The following is a 14246-nucleotide window of genomic DNA, read 5'->3' as shown; positions in this document are numbered from 1 at the left end:
GGTCATCCAATTAATTGTCTCAAGGCCGAGGGGCTCACAAGGACCACAACATTTGTTGTGCATTTATTATGTTCATATCATTTTGTTCTACACATTTTGCAAATCCAACCTTCTCTTCATCACGATTACAGTTTCATCCCTCAGGACTTCGTCAAGGAAGTAAGTACAGCACAAGCATAATTCAAAACACGTTTCATTTTATGAGAGCATGTCATGGCTGAGTGTAGCCGGTATGTTTACTGGACTGGTTTTCTAGCTAGATAGTCTCTGGACCACGTTGTACTGGCGATTTCATTATGTACTGAACAGCTTACAAAATCTCAGACCAATTAGCTGTCACTTTCAGGCAATTCCAGAGGATGGCACATAGTATGTAGCCATGACAGCATGTCGTGTCTTCAATACAAGATCGTATTTACTTACACCTTCTTCTGGTATGCCTAGCAAAGTTGGTCGACTTTTGGAAACTGCTAGACCAATTTTAGGCATAAAAAAAGATGCCCAATTGCTTCTCAATTTGCAACTGGCACAGGTATTTAGAAGTTCAGGGCTGCTGAATTAAGGCACTATAAATTCTAGCCACCAGCTGTCTCATTGGAGACAGACACAACAGGACCTTTTAAAAACTGGTAGGTCTTTTGTCGGACCTCTCCTAAACTAAGTATAATTCACCCAGTAGAGCAGCTGCAGATATCAAATCACTCTAAATTCAGTGAGCATGTACTCTTTTTTCAATTCCTTGAAAGAGACCTAACCTCTCTAATACTAAAGAGATCACGCAATCTAAAATAAGCATTCTCCGTCCTTTCCCCCACACTGGAAAGCTTCTAAATACAGTATGTCTGGAGCAGAGGGGAGATGCTGATAGTACGATCAGCCCCATCTTTCTGCTCACATAGTTCCAGACCTCCAGTGTGGTCCTGGTGAGCAGGAAGCATACATGTTAATCTGTTTGGAACCCAGGGGACTTTCCATAAGGCTATGAATGCTAGGTTCTGTTCCATAAAGCACCAAAGATGGAATATTTTCCAAGGCACCATTCGATCATATACCACAGACGGCAGGGTTGACAGTAGTACAGGAGATGGGGTACACTCAAACCTCCCTGTCTCGGGTGATCTGAACACTACTTCAAGTTCAGACTAAGTTTTGACCATTCCGAAATGTATGCAGAACAGAAATCTAGCAGCCAGCCGATGTGTCTCAAATTATACGAAGCTGGAGAGTCAAACAAGTACAGTGTAGGGCCGCAATCCTACCTCCCACTACTCAAGACAGCAGGTTTCCATCAAGACCCTACTGAGGTTTTAGCAGAGTGTAAAAAGATGAAGATTTCAGCTGCACATATAAGAAAATTCAGGGTCAGTCTGTTCTCAGTATTGGATGCCTACCGCCGACCAGCAGAACAATGTAGACTTTGTAACAACGCTGTCCCTCCGGTCACAATCAAATCCCTCTGACCTGATTTCCTGGATATTAGACTAGTCCTTCATCTTCTGCAAAAAAAAAAAATTGCTCCAGGACAAAAGCAACGAGGAGTAAGAGGCAGCAGACCTGCCTCATCTCTCTCCATGTCTCCATTTGCCGCCTGTTCAACTAAATCCTTGCCTTTGAGCAAAGCTGGGTGGCCTGAACCCATTTAGGAAGTGCCACTGGAATCCCACAGACTCTAAAACACTTGTCATAAAACCCCAGGCAGGTTGGTCAAATGCCTTTGCGGCATCAAGGCAGAGCACAACAACCTCCCTCTCTGCCTGCCTAGCATTATCAAGCATATGCTTGACTTTCTAAGTGTTTTCACGTATGGCACACACTTTAATGAAACTTATTTGGGAAGCATGGATTAGATAGGGCAGAATGTCCCCTAACCTAGCAGCCATGATTCTTATGAACACTTTCATGTCCTCATCAAGAAAGATATTGGACAGAAGTACATGCAAAAAGTGGGGCTACATACCTGTCTTTGGTATCATGGATATCGACTTTTCAGTCATAGCCGGGGCCCCACTTTCTGTGGATCGAAATACGTAACAGACCGCTGTCATCAACTCCAACAAGTGGGAGCAAAAGCTTATAGAAAGTCACTGTGGAGCCATCTAGGTATAGAGCTATTGGAGCACTAATAGCCCAAAGCAACCTTTGCTTAGCAATGGGGGCTTCAAGCAACTAAGCATTCGCTTCGTCAAACTTGGTCAAATTGGTGGAGCTTATAAACTGCTGCTGCACCAGTGGCTTCATGTGAACAGCAGTATTCAATGTATTATAAAACAAGTAAAAGCCTTTAAGCTTTCACTCTTCGGTCACCTGAGACACCCCTTCATCATATGTTGCTTCTGTTGCAAAGCTGAGCATTTGGTGAACTGGCAGCAGTGTATGCTTTGATTTGCTCGCGAACAGTTTCTACCACAATCAGGTCCCTGAGTAATCAGTCATTCTGTCTCCAGTTCCCCTTTCCCTTTGCCCCTACAGCGCCTTGCATCTCATCCCCCCCTCAAAAGGCCAACTCTCTTATTGTGCCTGTGATGGGACAGTGATCCAAGTGCATCTGCAGGCCTTGGTCAACCAAGTCAAAAAAGGAAGCAATTTGACCATCCAACTGTTAACAAGTAATGTATCCGGGTGGATGCAGGAAGTGCTGCGGACAAATGTAAAATCTGTGAAAAGCAGTGTTGATTAGCGCTAATTCTTGCAGTCACTGTCTACCCTCCTTCGAGATTGCCAGAGTCATCCATGCCTTTGTTGGATCTGGTCTTACTCCAGGCTCATAACTAAGTTCATGCCCCCTTATGCTTAAGGGTTCTGCGGTAAAGGCCACCATCTCCTGAATGGCCCTATGCAGCAAAGACTCTTGCCCTCGGTTGGGGGCGCAGACAGAGGACAGTTATTGACTGACCATCCCACTGACAACTACCTAACAGCATTCCCTGGAAGTTGTCGAACCTTTATCCTCAAACAGCGCGATTTCTTGTTTACGTATTGCCACTCAAGATAATTCTTTCTGTTGAGAAGTACTGATGATAAAACATAAGAGTACTCCTGTAGGAAAGCACCCTTTCTTTGCATGGTTACCCCCGATTTTTGCCTGACATCTGATGCAACTCGACTTGATGTGCCCCGGGTCCGTGCCAATCATGTTCCCAGGGCCTGTGCTCTTTCCCTTAACTGTACCTTTGAATCCACCATTGGCACATCCCTGGCCGCAGACAAGCCCCTTGTAAAAGGTACCAAGGGCACTGTGGCCAAGGAAGGCCTCTGAGGGCTAAAGGCACCTATTATGCCACCCTTAGAGGCACTGCACATTAGCCCACATACTCTGCCAAAGGCAGTCTGCAGGTTTTGGTGCAGAGAAAAGTGAAGAGTCGACATGGCACACACCCCTGCATGCCAATGCCTGCAATCCACTGCCTACGGCCTGGGTAAGTCACCCCTTTAGCGGGGTGCACTAGTACCAAGGTGAGTGTACCGAGACATGAGCCCTGTACCCCTACAGTTTCTAAGTCCATTCATAGACATTGTAGGTATAGTAAAGCCATAATGACTATGTGGTCTGGAAGTTGGACACTATAAACTCCACAGCTCCATAATGGCTTTACTAAAAACTGGGAAGTTTGGTAGCAAGCTTCTCAGCACATTAAACTTACACAGATGCCAGTGTGGGATTTAATGTAAAACACACTCTTGCCCCTTGAAAATGGACGAGCCCTGGTGTGGTTACTTAATGGCTGCCCACCACTGCCACCACCAGCCAGGTTTCTAGACCCCTGGGTAGAGGGCCTCCGCACTCTGGGTCCAGAAACAAAGCCCATCCTGGGCAGAGGCGTCATGCCTCCTCCCCCAGGATGAGCTGCGCCCACGAAAGGGGATGCTTTAAAGGCATGCTGTCCTTGGACGCTGTCCCTGCCTTTTGCTGCCCCCAGCAACTAGCTCCCACCAATTCTGACCCCCACTTGGGCTGGAGGATTTGTGGAAAAATCCAAGCTAGGAAGAGAGGTGTGCCCACTGTTGCCAACCCCACCCCTCAGGTGAGTAAAGCGAGGTGAAACACAAATATCAGTCCCCTCCATCTTGAAGATGAGGAGACTCAGCAAATTAGGAAGAGGCTCATGCCCCCTCTCACCAGAGGGTAGAATAATAGAGGGTAGGTAAGGAAGGGACACATTAAATAAAATAAATAAACTGGTCCCAACCTACATACCCCTTAAATGCCCCTAAATCTAGTATTTAGAGGAGACCCTGAACCTTGCCTCCTCAGAATTGAGGAAGGAGGACCGAAGAGCCGTGCTGACCCAAGAAGAACCCAAGGATGCCACTGGCTTGGCCCCAGCCATACTGGCTGGGCCAAACCACGACCTGCCTACAGCAAAGAAGCCAACGTGTACTGCAGCAACAGATCCCCAGAGTCCGAAGGATCTGCCCTGCACTCAATTAGAAGGCTCTGTCTCCCATGAGCATCGGATTTGCGCAAACCAAAGACTAACTTGAAGAGTCTTGACTACGTGATTCTGCACCTGGCTGCCACAGGCCAGGGCTGAGTGGCCCCATACTCCAAACAGGTCCCCCTAGCGATCCTAAGTTGGGATCCGGTGACCCCTGACCTCCCACAGGCTTCAAAACTAAACCTCCAGCCTTTATTTGAAGCCTCCTCCCCCTCGACCAAAAGGCGGTAAGACAACTGTTCCCTTGACCAAAGCGATCCAGGAGGTCTGACCGTGTCTGTACAACTGACGCCGACAGCGACCGATCTCGGCCTCATGAAACTGACGCGTTCCCGGTCTTGAGTGGCCCAACCGACTGTGTCCAAATATCCTCCCAAATCCCCAAACGCCTTCTCAGTCGTGGGTGACCTCCAACAGAGCCTGCAGCTTTCTGAAACCAACGGTCTCCCTGCGAAGCCGAGGGATCGTGACGTCCGCTTTACCTCCTTCACCTGGCCACCTCGGTGCCGCTGGCGGTGCAGTTCTTGTGTCGGCTGTTGGCCACTGCAGTGTCTACCGGAACCTTAGCAGCTTGGCTCCACCACCCAAGTGACCTGCTTACCAGCAGACCCCAACCAAAGGCCCCCTTAGCCCGCTGGCTAATGTTGGGCCCCTGCACTCTGCACCCGGCAGCTGGTGGTGCAATTAGAGTGTCCACCTGAGCCTTGGGGAACCTTGGTCCTAACCCTGAAACCTCAACCTCATAAGTCAAATACTTGCCTCCAAGTTCGATAACCACTTTTCCTCCCACAAGGACCCATAGTAGAAGATTTTAGGTCTAGAAAGTGTTCTATATAGAACTGGTAGTGTATGGGGAAAAGTGAGCACTATTGTAAAGTGAGCCGGAAGTTATCAAAGAGTACGTACTGTGCAATTCCAAGTATTCTGAAAAGCGATATCAACCTGTAACTCTTACAATTACAACAAGCATTGAAAATGCAATAGGTCTCCCCTTTGATTAAGTTAAAGCCATTTGCTTTGCTAATGGTATTGTATAGCAAAGCAAATGGCTTTAACTTAATAAAAGGCGAGACCTATTGCATTTTCAATGCTTGTTTACACATGACATTGGAGTGTCATAGGCTAGAGGCCTACTGGGCTGGGGTGGTGGCGTGCACTCAAGGAGGTCACTGCTGTCAGGTTGGAACTAATGGCTCGCTATTGCCTCCTGGGCCTTCTACTTATCCCCAAAACAGGGGGGGAAGATAATACATAGATTTGCATCGCTGGTGTTGGCCAGACAGCGCATTGCAATTCACTGGATGAGTCCTAAACCCCTACATTGCACACATGGCTGTCGGACCTATGGGAGTGAACTGTGGCTGAGGAGTGTAGGCTGAAAAGGGTGAGGGAAGACAAGAACGTGGAATGAGACCTAGAGATATGGGGAGGGAGGGTGGGGCAACTGGAGAGAGTGGAATGGGAGGACAGGGAGACCCGACCTTTATCCTCTGATGCAGAGAGAGAGACCCCTTAGGTGGTTGTGGGAACTGGAGAGCACGATTATAATGAGCTGTTGCGTTTCCCTCCTGGATATCGTCTGTAGTTCTGTGCGTCAGTTGGGCCTGCGGATCCAGACCATGTCACTGTAAGATGCCCTCTGTTAGGAATGTGACTTGTGAACTTCACCCTCCCCCCCCCTCCCCCGGTGTGGCCTGGGCATCTCATGGAAACTGTGTCACATATGTGTATCTGGGATATTGCTGCAATGTTCTGTTTGTGATGAGTTTTATTCTACATGTTTTTCCTATAAAATACTAATAGAGACAATTAAAAAAAATACAAAATATGAAATGGTTGACAGTCTCAAATGTTTCATCAAAAAGTTATTTATATGGAGTCCATTTTATATTTAAAAAAAGTTGTTTATTAAATCAATTTATCATTAATGGCTCCAATATCCCATTTTCCCCATAAATAGGCATATATAATACATCCATCTGGACCATAAAAAATATGTGTTTTGATGTTCGGATTATGTTTATCAGTTTGATGAATTTCAATCAAAAGAGTGATTTGACCTAAAACAACATTATACCTATCCTTCCCTCTTCCCCTTCCTCCCCTTGTTTTGTACCACTTGGTGGTATACCTTATTTCTCAGGCGATGCATATTCTGCTGCATATGACAATATTGAACTGTATGGTGGTCTTTGGTCTACATTTATCACCTCATACTTTAGATCCCTATTCTTTGAAGTGATAATTATTATGTGGTAGCTTTGGAAATTAATTGCTTTGTCACTATGTATCTGGTCATATGCATATAATAGTTCTGTCCCACCATCAATCTAGTACGAGTATTCTCTTTGGCATTTTCCCTTCCACGATAATTAACCTACGGCTCTCATATTGCTATCATGTGTCTATGTATACCTCCTTACATGTATGTATCAATTGTGGCATGTATGTAATGCAGTATACCTTGATGGTAAGTCTTTTTCTCCAAGTACAATAAAATATTTGAACACAAAAAAAAGACCTGTTCTGACTAAAGTTCTCTGCCTTAATGCCAAGCCTGCTCAAAATACATGTAGCAGTTTGTGTGAACGCTATGATCAAAATTTCTTATGAACCCAATATGGAAAATCTCTTTTTGGGTTCCCTCAAAAAACTTGACCCCCACCATGCACTAAACAATGGTCTGTTGAATTATGTGTAAATCCCTTAAACAGAATCAAAGTTGTCAGCAAAAACAATGGGTATGTTTTCTGTAACATGGAAGATAAATAACCATTAGTTGCTCCCTCCAACCTTTTCATATGCATACATATGTGTGTCTGTGCGTGTGATGCACACATGCATATGTAGTAAGGCACTGTCCCTGCATCTGAGAATTAGAAAGCGGGTGATAGCTGAACGCGCCTAATGCATAGAGATATCTGAATGCTCCTAATGTATGCATTGACAAGACAAGACGACAGCTGCAGTGATGATGCACCTAATCCACGGTGCAGGCCTCTCAGTCAGCGGGCTGCGTGACGCACGCACGCGCTATCGTCCCCCACAGACGGAGATACGGCAGGTAAGCAGCGCCGCCTGTGCCGGTCAGGCTACGCAGAATGAGGCACGTGTCCCCAGATCGAGTCACGATGGAGTAGGTGGACGTTCAGTGGCCTCTGGCGCGCACCAGCATGGATGGTCATAGGGAATGGGGGCAGGGAGCTGTGTCTAGAACTCTTCGCAGCTGTCAGTGCAAGTAAAAGCTGGTCGCTGTTTTGCTTGTGTGTTTGTGCCGATTTGTGTGTCTAGGCATGGGAGTGTGTCTGGGGCTGTGAGAACTCGTGGGGCTGCCTGGAAGCCGTTATGTCGAGTCTCACATAGAGGTGTGCGATGAGAGGACAACTCTGAAAGGATGTCTCCAATATTCATCATCTTCATTTATTTAAAGAGTAACGACACCCCTGCTTGGAGAACGGAACAAAAGACGTAACACGGTCGTAAAACGTCTTAAACACGTATGGCCTGGTTCCCAGAGCATACTACACACTTGTGTACAGCTTCCACACACACATTTTTGACTGCTTCAGTAAATTGGGGGCTTGCAAAATCGTTAAATCAAATAATCATTAATAAAATTGCACCAACCCGTGGGAAATCTGGTTTGCTTGTATCTCAAGTGAAGGTTTCACGTTAAGGAATACCACAACTAAACAAGTGATCTGTCCCTCCGATGACCCGCCCTCCCTCCCTCCCGCACAGGCGCCTGCAGAGGCCCCACTGCTCCCCATTCCGCTTTCACTTTCGTCCTATACGAAAGCTTTCTTGTCTTTATGGGGCCATATGTTTGAAACATATGGCCCCATAAAGATAAGAAAAGCTTTTACCACAAACGTGAAGGAACCGAGCCAGTCCAACTGGGACGGCTCTAAAAGAGAAAAGTGTACGTCACTAGACGCTCTTTTCCAATGGCTGGCCACCGTTTAGCATAAACAGTGACGCCAGCCTATGGAAAAGAGGGGCGGGGCTTAAAGCCCACTAGAGAAATCTCCTCTAAATCATTAAATCTCACCAGCGAGACTGAGCATGTCTGCGCAGTCTACGCCAGGCGAGACCTAAAAATGACTGCATTTCCTTTAACAGTTGTGCATTTGCAAGTATATATTACCAACCTGTTCCAAGTCCTGCTAGGTTCTATAAATAAGAAGTAAATATAAATTTTTTGAATACTTACCTAATTGGTCTGGATTCTGTCTCTGAGTGTGTAACATCAGTATTGATTGAGTGAATACAATAAATGCTTAACACACCCTACTGATAAGCCTAGCTGCTCGACCACACTAACACAATAGAGCGGTTAGTGATTATCTGATTTAGCCTCTGCTATACCTCTGGGGACCCAGTGAATTCTGTGCACACTATTCCTTACTTTTGTATAGTATTTGCAAAGCCAGCTTCCTACACCTCAGTCTTCCATGGTCTTCCCGCAGCAGACAGATCTCCTATAGGTAGCAGACATCTGACACCAACCCCAGTTCCCGCAGGATGCTCAAGTGTTAGACCAGGCTGTTTAGCCTCTTAAATTAATGAATATCAAGACCATTGTGCTGTTCCTGCACAGTACTCTGCTGTAGAGTTGTGCAATTGAGTACCCATTGTAGGACTATCATGAGACCCTGCTTCCTAACTTTCACCATTTATCTGTCTTTTATTCACCCATATTTAACTAGCGTGTTGACACAATCTCCAAGTTTGGCAACATCTCACCTGTTCTCCTTCAAATTATGCTGTAGCTCAATGTCCACTACTTTTATCTCATCTTTCATTTCTTGGAAGGCCTGCAACAGAAGGATCTTAGCGCCTGCTCCTTCCTTTGCTTGCGTCTCTAGCGTGCAACTCGGTAGAGCATGATTGGTCATGCCTGTTAGACCTCAGCAGGACACCGGTGACCTCCCCTGCTCATCACTCCAGGCCCTCTGCCAATTTGAAAGCCATTGTTACTCCCATCCCCTCAACTGGCTGGATCCTTCCTTCAGCAGCTTCTTTCTAAGGGGCACTGCCACTATTACCCACACGCCATGCAAAGGCTCTGCTCTCGAACCCAAACTGTGATTCCCAGAATCAGATGAGATGAGTCAGGTGAGAGCCTGTGATCAAGCATCTTCCATTTGTGTGCACGGCCACACCCCTTCAACTGTTTATAATTATATTTTTCCAATAATTATTCTCCTCTTCATTTTTCCATTATTTGAGTCATTGTACTGCTTTCTTTTTAAGTAACCAACTTTGGCAATATTAACCTGCTTTCCAAAATGAATTATTATTTTGATGTTTGTGTTCATGTAGATCAAGCCAAACTACCAAGGTAAGCTTCAGATTTCTCATAGAAACACTTACTTTTAGGCAGTAGCCCCTGCTACCAGACAGGGTGATGGAGCGGAAATAGACAACGAAAAAAAGAAAAAAAAAAACAAAAAAAAAAAAAACGTACCTTTAACGGCCGGCTACCGCCTCTCCTCTATCCTCCATTATCTTCCTTCTTCCTTCTTCCTGCAGTCCCGGCAGGAAGCACCGGGCTCCCAAGCTTCCCTGGGCCAATCCCAACATTGCAATGCAGCGTTGTTATTGGTCTGAGCGCCGTGGTTCGGTGCTCAGACGGGGAACTGGAGGCTTTGCATGTCCCTCACCAGGCTGTGTAATGCAGCCTGGTGGGAAAGATGCAAAGTGCGAGTGACTGTTTGGCCAGCCCAAGAGGGACGTCCAAGCAGTTGTGCGCACTTAGGGAGTGTAAACCACTCCTCCCCTCGCTCCTTGCCAGCCCACCCCGACAGCCACTGACTGAAATAGGAAAACTAAAATGATAATAACAATAGTTATCATCTTATTTTTCCTGTAGTTCAGTGGAGCGACGCTTCTCTGTCTTAGCGGATGAGCAGCCACTGCTTTTAGGTACGAGGTTGCTTTACCTGTGTGGGAGCTCAGTCATAACTAATATAAAGACAGAGGACTCTCTGGTCTCTGTAATCTAACAATCTGTTTCCTAAAGCAAGACTAAAAGAAATTGCTAACCACCCGGAGGATGCAAAAATGCCCTCTTCCCCCAAAAAATATTTTCTGAATTATTTTATGCAACTTAGAATACAATCTTGTTTTGTGCCTAAAACATAAAGCTTCAGAGCAACAGCTTTTAGTATGATAGCTAAAACCGGAGTTCTCTCAGATGTTAATGGAAAACAGTGTGAAGACTTTTTCCACAATTCAATTCAAAGTTGAAAAAGGAAGTTATTGCTGTACTGTATACATGTGAATTTTAGTGCAAGTCTTGCTACAAAGCAGAGTGATGCATGAAGGTCAGAAGCTGGGGTTGGAAGTGGATAACTGAAAAAGTACAAAAACGGTGACTGCTTATTGTGAAGAGTGGAATGATGGTAGGTAAATCTCCCAGGAACTGCCATGCAGCCAGATGAGTGACTGAAGAGAGGGGATTTCAGTTCCTGATAGATGTGAAGAAAGAATGGAACACAGTGGATGTTATGAATATCTCTAAATCGCACTATCACCTGTGAGGGCACCCTGGCACTAAGCAGGTATGAGTGCCTAGCACACCCAGGGGGAGGTTGTTAATTTAAAAGTCAGGTCTTCATCTTCATGCTGAATTTCTAGAAGAGAGGAGGAGGCTCTGATCTGGAGTGGAAGGCTGTTTCACACTTTAACAGTGATGTAAGATAACGCCCGTCCTCCTGATCTAGTTCTGTGTAAGTGTGGGATGTGTGTGAGTAGGAGTCATGAGAACCAGAGGTGCCTGGGGGATTGGTGGAATGAGATGCGACTATTCAGTTAGGTGGGTTTAAGTTGTGTAGTGCTTTGAATATGTGTAAGGAGTTTGAAATAAGTGCATTTGTGGATTGGTGAGCTAGTGGAGCTCCCAGGGGTGTGGAGTGATGAGAGTTCTGTGTGAGAGGTTGAGGGTGAGTCTCGCAGCAGAGTTCTGTATTCTTTTGGGGAGATGTGTGGTGATTCTGGCACAGACGGGGTCCCCATAGTCAAACTTACTGGAGATTGGGGTGTGAGTGTCAGTTTACTGGTGTTGCTTGGGAGCTATTTGAAGAGGACCTTCTGGATGTGAAAGCCGGATGCAGTCAATGATGAATCAGAGGTTTCTGGCATGGGTTCAAGTTCAGCTGGCCACCAGTTGGGAGTCCTATGGCGAGTTGATCTTGCCGAAGATCACTACTTCTCTCTTGTCTTTCCTAAGCCAGAGACAGATGACTTTCATTCAGTTAGAGACTTTGGTTATAGTCAGTGAAGTTGTTTCTTGTGTTGAGGGTCTTGTCTGAGAGGATGAGTTGTGTGTCGCCCGCATAAGAGAGGATGTAGATGTGAGCGCAGATTACGTTGGCCAGAGGTACCATGTATATGCGTTGAAGAGGGTAGGGCTGAGCAATGAACCTTGAGGCACTTCACAGGTGAGTTTGAGGGCATCCAAGGAGTAAGGTGCCAGGCTGACAGCTTATATTCTATCTGTGAATAAGGAGCAGAGCCTAGAGTGGGTCCCTGGATGTCAATCTTGAGCAGATGCCGGATGGGGTGTGGGACTGTGTCAAATGCTGCTGAGATGTTCAGGAGAACAAGGGCTGCAGTGTCTACTCTGTCAAGGATCCAGTGGATGTCATCAGTGGTGGCAATGAGTGCTGCTTCTATACTTTTCCCAGTAGCATCGCGGAGCTGGTTGCGATGTTTGGCGAGAGTTGGTTGATTCATTTCTATAAGATCTGGAGCTGGACTGGTGTTTCATATCCTAGAAACTTAGTTTGAGAACAGTTGGCATATTCTTTTTCTTCTTCCTACACTTTCTGATTTGCAGTCTAGTGACGCAGGATGTTATAAGTTAGCAATCAAAAACCTTAATCCTAGTGTCCAGGAACGGCGTGGTATCAGATTTGACTGTCTTATATATGGTGCGGTAAGTATTGATTGTGATGTGGGCAGACAAGGGGAGCCAGTCAAACTGTCTTAAGTCAAGTGTGAGCCTGAGATGTAGTGCAGCTGCATGAAAGGTACGCTTCAGAGACTAATACGCATCTCTAGAACCTGCTAACAGAAGAGAAACTAATCTCCACTGAGATGGGAACAGACCAGAGCCCGGACAGCAGTTCTAAGATCTATCTTCTGAAAGATGGAATTCACTCTGTGTAGCAGGGCTAATCGATGTCAGGCAGCAGTCTCTGCTATGTGTGCTGCAATAGGCTTGAAATTCTAAGTCTGTGTCAATGTTAAGGTATATGGACTTGGAACAGTGGACATTGAGGAGGGAAGCCATGTCAAGATTCATATCTAACAGCCACCCTTGTACCGCTCGCCTTACAGTCATGGACCTTAAGTACATTTTAAACTTTAAGATAAGTGGATATGGAAAGTTTAAGAAAAGAGAATGCCTACGAAGAAGCACAGAATGTGGACCGGTGCAGGGGCTGTTAATCTGGTGTGTCGGGAAAATGGTGTATAAAGAGTGGTAGAGGTTAAGATTTAGAGGCTGGACGAATAGAAGTGCATTGGATAGGAGGTGTCAGCAGGGTACATGATAACGAATCTAGTAGTTGGCAAAAGATGGATTGCGCTGTCAAGTAATAAGGGAGTAGGGGGACGTTTGAAGCGTAATGTAGGCTATGCAATACAGGAAATGTCAGTAAGTGGGAGGACTGTAAAGTGGATGTACGGAGTGGGAATTGAAGAGGTAGGGTAATGTCGGTGCGTAGAGATACAAATGTGTATAGGGTGTAATGAATGGTAGGGTATATAGGCAGATGTCAGTGTTTGGTGAGGTACGAAAGGCAAAATGTTGCTGGACAGGAGGGGAGTCGGTACTGCCAGTGGTTTGGGATGCCTGTTGCTGGACTCAGTGGAGGGGGCATTCCATGGAATGTCGTTTGCTGAGGGATGGTTCTATCTTTGGGATTACCAGGGAGTTACGGTTGTAGTAAGTAAGTAGGAATGGAAGAGAGGGTGCTGGTTAATGGCAACAGTCTAGAGTGGAGGGTAAGAGTGTAATAATGGGATGATCGAGCTCCACTCACCCAGTTTCCAAAGCCAAACTGCTCAATGGCATCCAGCAACAGCTGCTCCTCGCGGCTGGTCCAGCCCCCTTCGGCCTCTGGGCCCCAGAGGGTAAAGCGGCCACCGTCCACCAGCTGATACCCATGCCAGCGGCGGTGGCTTCCTATCTCGGCGCCGGCGGAGAAACATTCCGGGCAAAGCTCCATGTCCTGGCATTCTGTGCATCGCAACCGGAGACTAGTCACCTCCACCAGGCAATACACACAATACTTCTTGCCCAGGTCGGCCATGGCGCTGCCGCTGGGCCCGGCCTGCCGCCGCTCCCACGGCCCACACTCACAACTCAGAACACGGCGGTGAAAGCTGGGTAGGCGGAGCCTCGTGGCGAGCCTTCCGAAGGGCGTGGCCTCGTAGGGGCGTGGCCTAGTGTCGTAACAGCGGAGGAGGCGAACATGGAAACGAGACTTTAGAAGACAATGGAGGCGGGGCTAGCCGCGAGACCACGAGCGGGTGAGACACACGAGCCTTACTGGTAGGCGGAGGTCTAATAAGAGTGGGAGACCGCTTCCGGGAAGGCGGCGTCTAGCGAGAGGGCCTGGCCAGAAGGCAGGCTTTCAAACAAACTTCTAAGGAGGCCACTCTTTCTTAACTATAACATATTTCAAAGGTCGGAGCCTCACGGCAAAACTTCTAGGAGACGAGGGTAGCAGTCCAATAGCTAGTGTCGAGTGGCGTGCTTTTCTTTGAACGTAAAGGATCTTAAGAAGAGTGAATGTC

At 46.6% G+C, this 14246-nt stretch overlaps 1 protein-coding gene across 1 annotated transcript in view; it reads right to left on the bottom strand.

The window, feature by feature from the left end:
* The window catches only part of TADA2B (transcriptional adaptor 2B), a 32621-nt gene extending 18704 nt beyond the window's left edge, over window positions 1–13917 (bottom strand). Inside the window, exon 1 of the mRNA XM_085642458.1 lies at window positions 13490–13917. Coding sequence (XP_085498584.1) covers window positions 13490–13759 — 270 coding nt within the window. The 5' untranslated portion in view covers window positions 13760–13917. The remainder of the gene's footprint in view (window positions 1–13489) is intronic.
* Window positions 13918–14246: the final 329 nt, after the last annotated feature.

This window comes from Triturus cristatus, chromosome 2_2 (assembly GCF_964204655.1).
Source record: "Triturus cristatus chromosome 2_2, aTriCri1.1, whole genome shotgun sequence".
Classification (NCBI taxonomy): Eukaryota; Metazoa; Chordata; class Amphibia; order Caudata; family Salamandridae; genus Triturus; species Triturus cristatus.
This window is presented reverse-complemented; position numbering and strand designations above follow the sequence as displayed.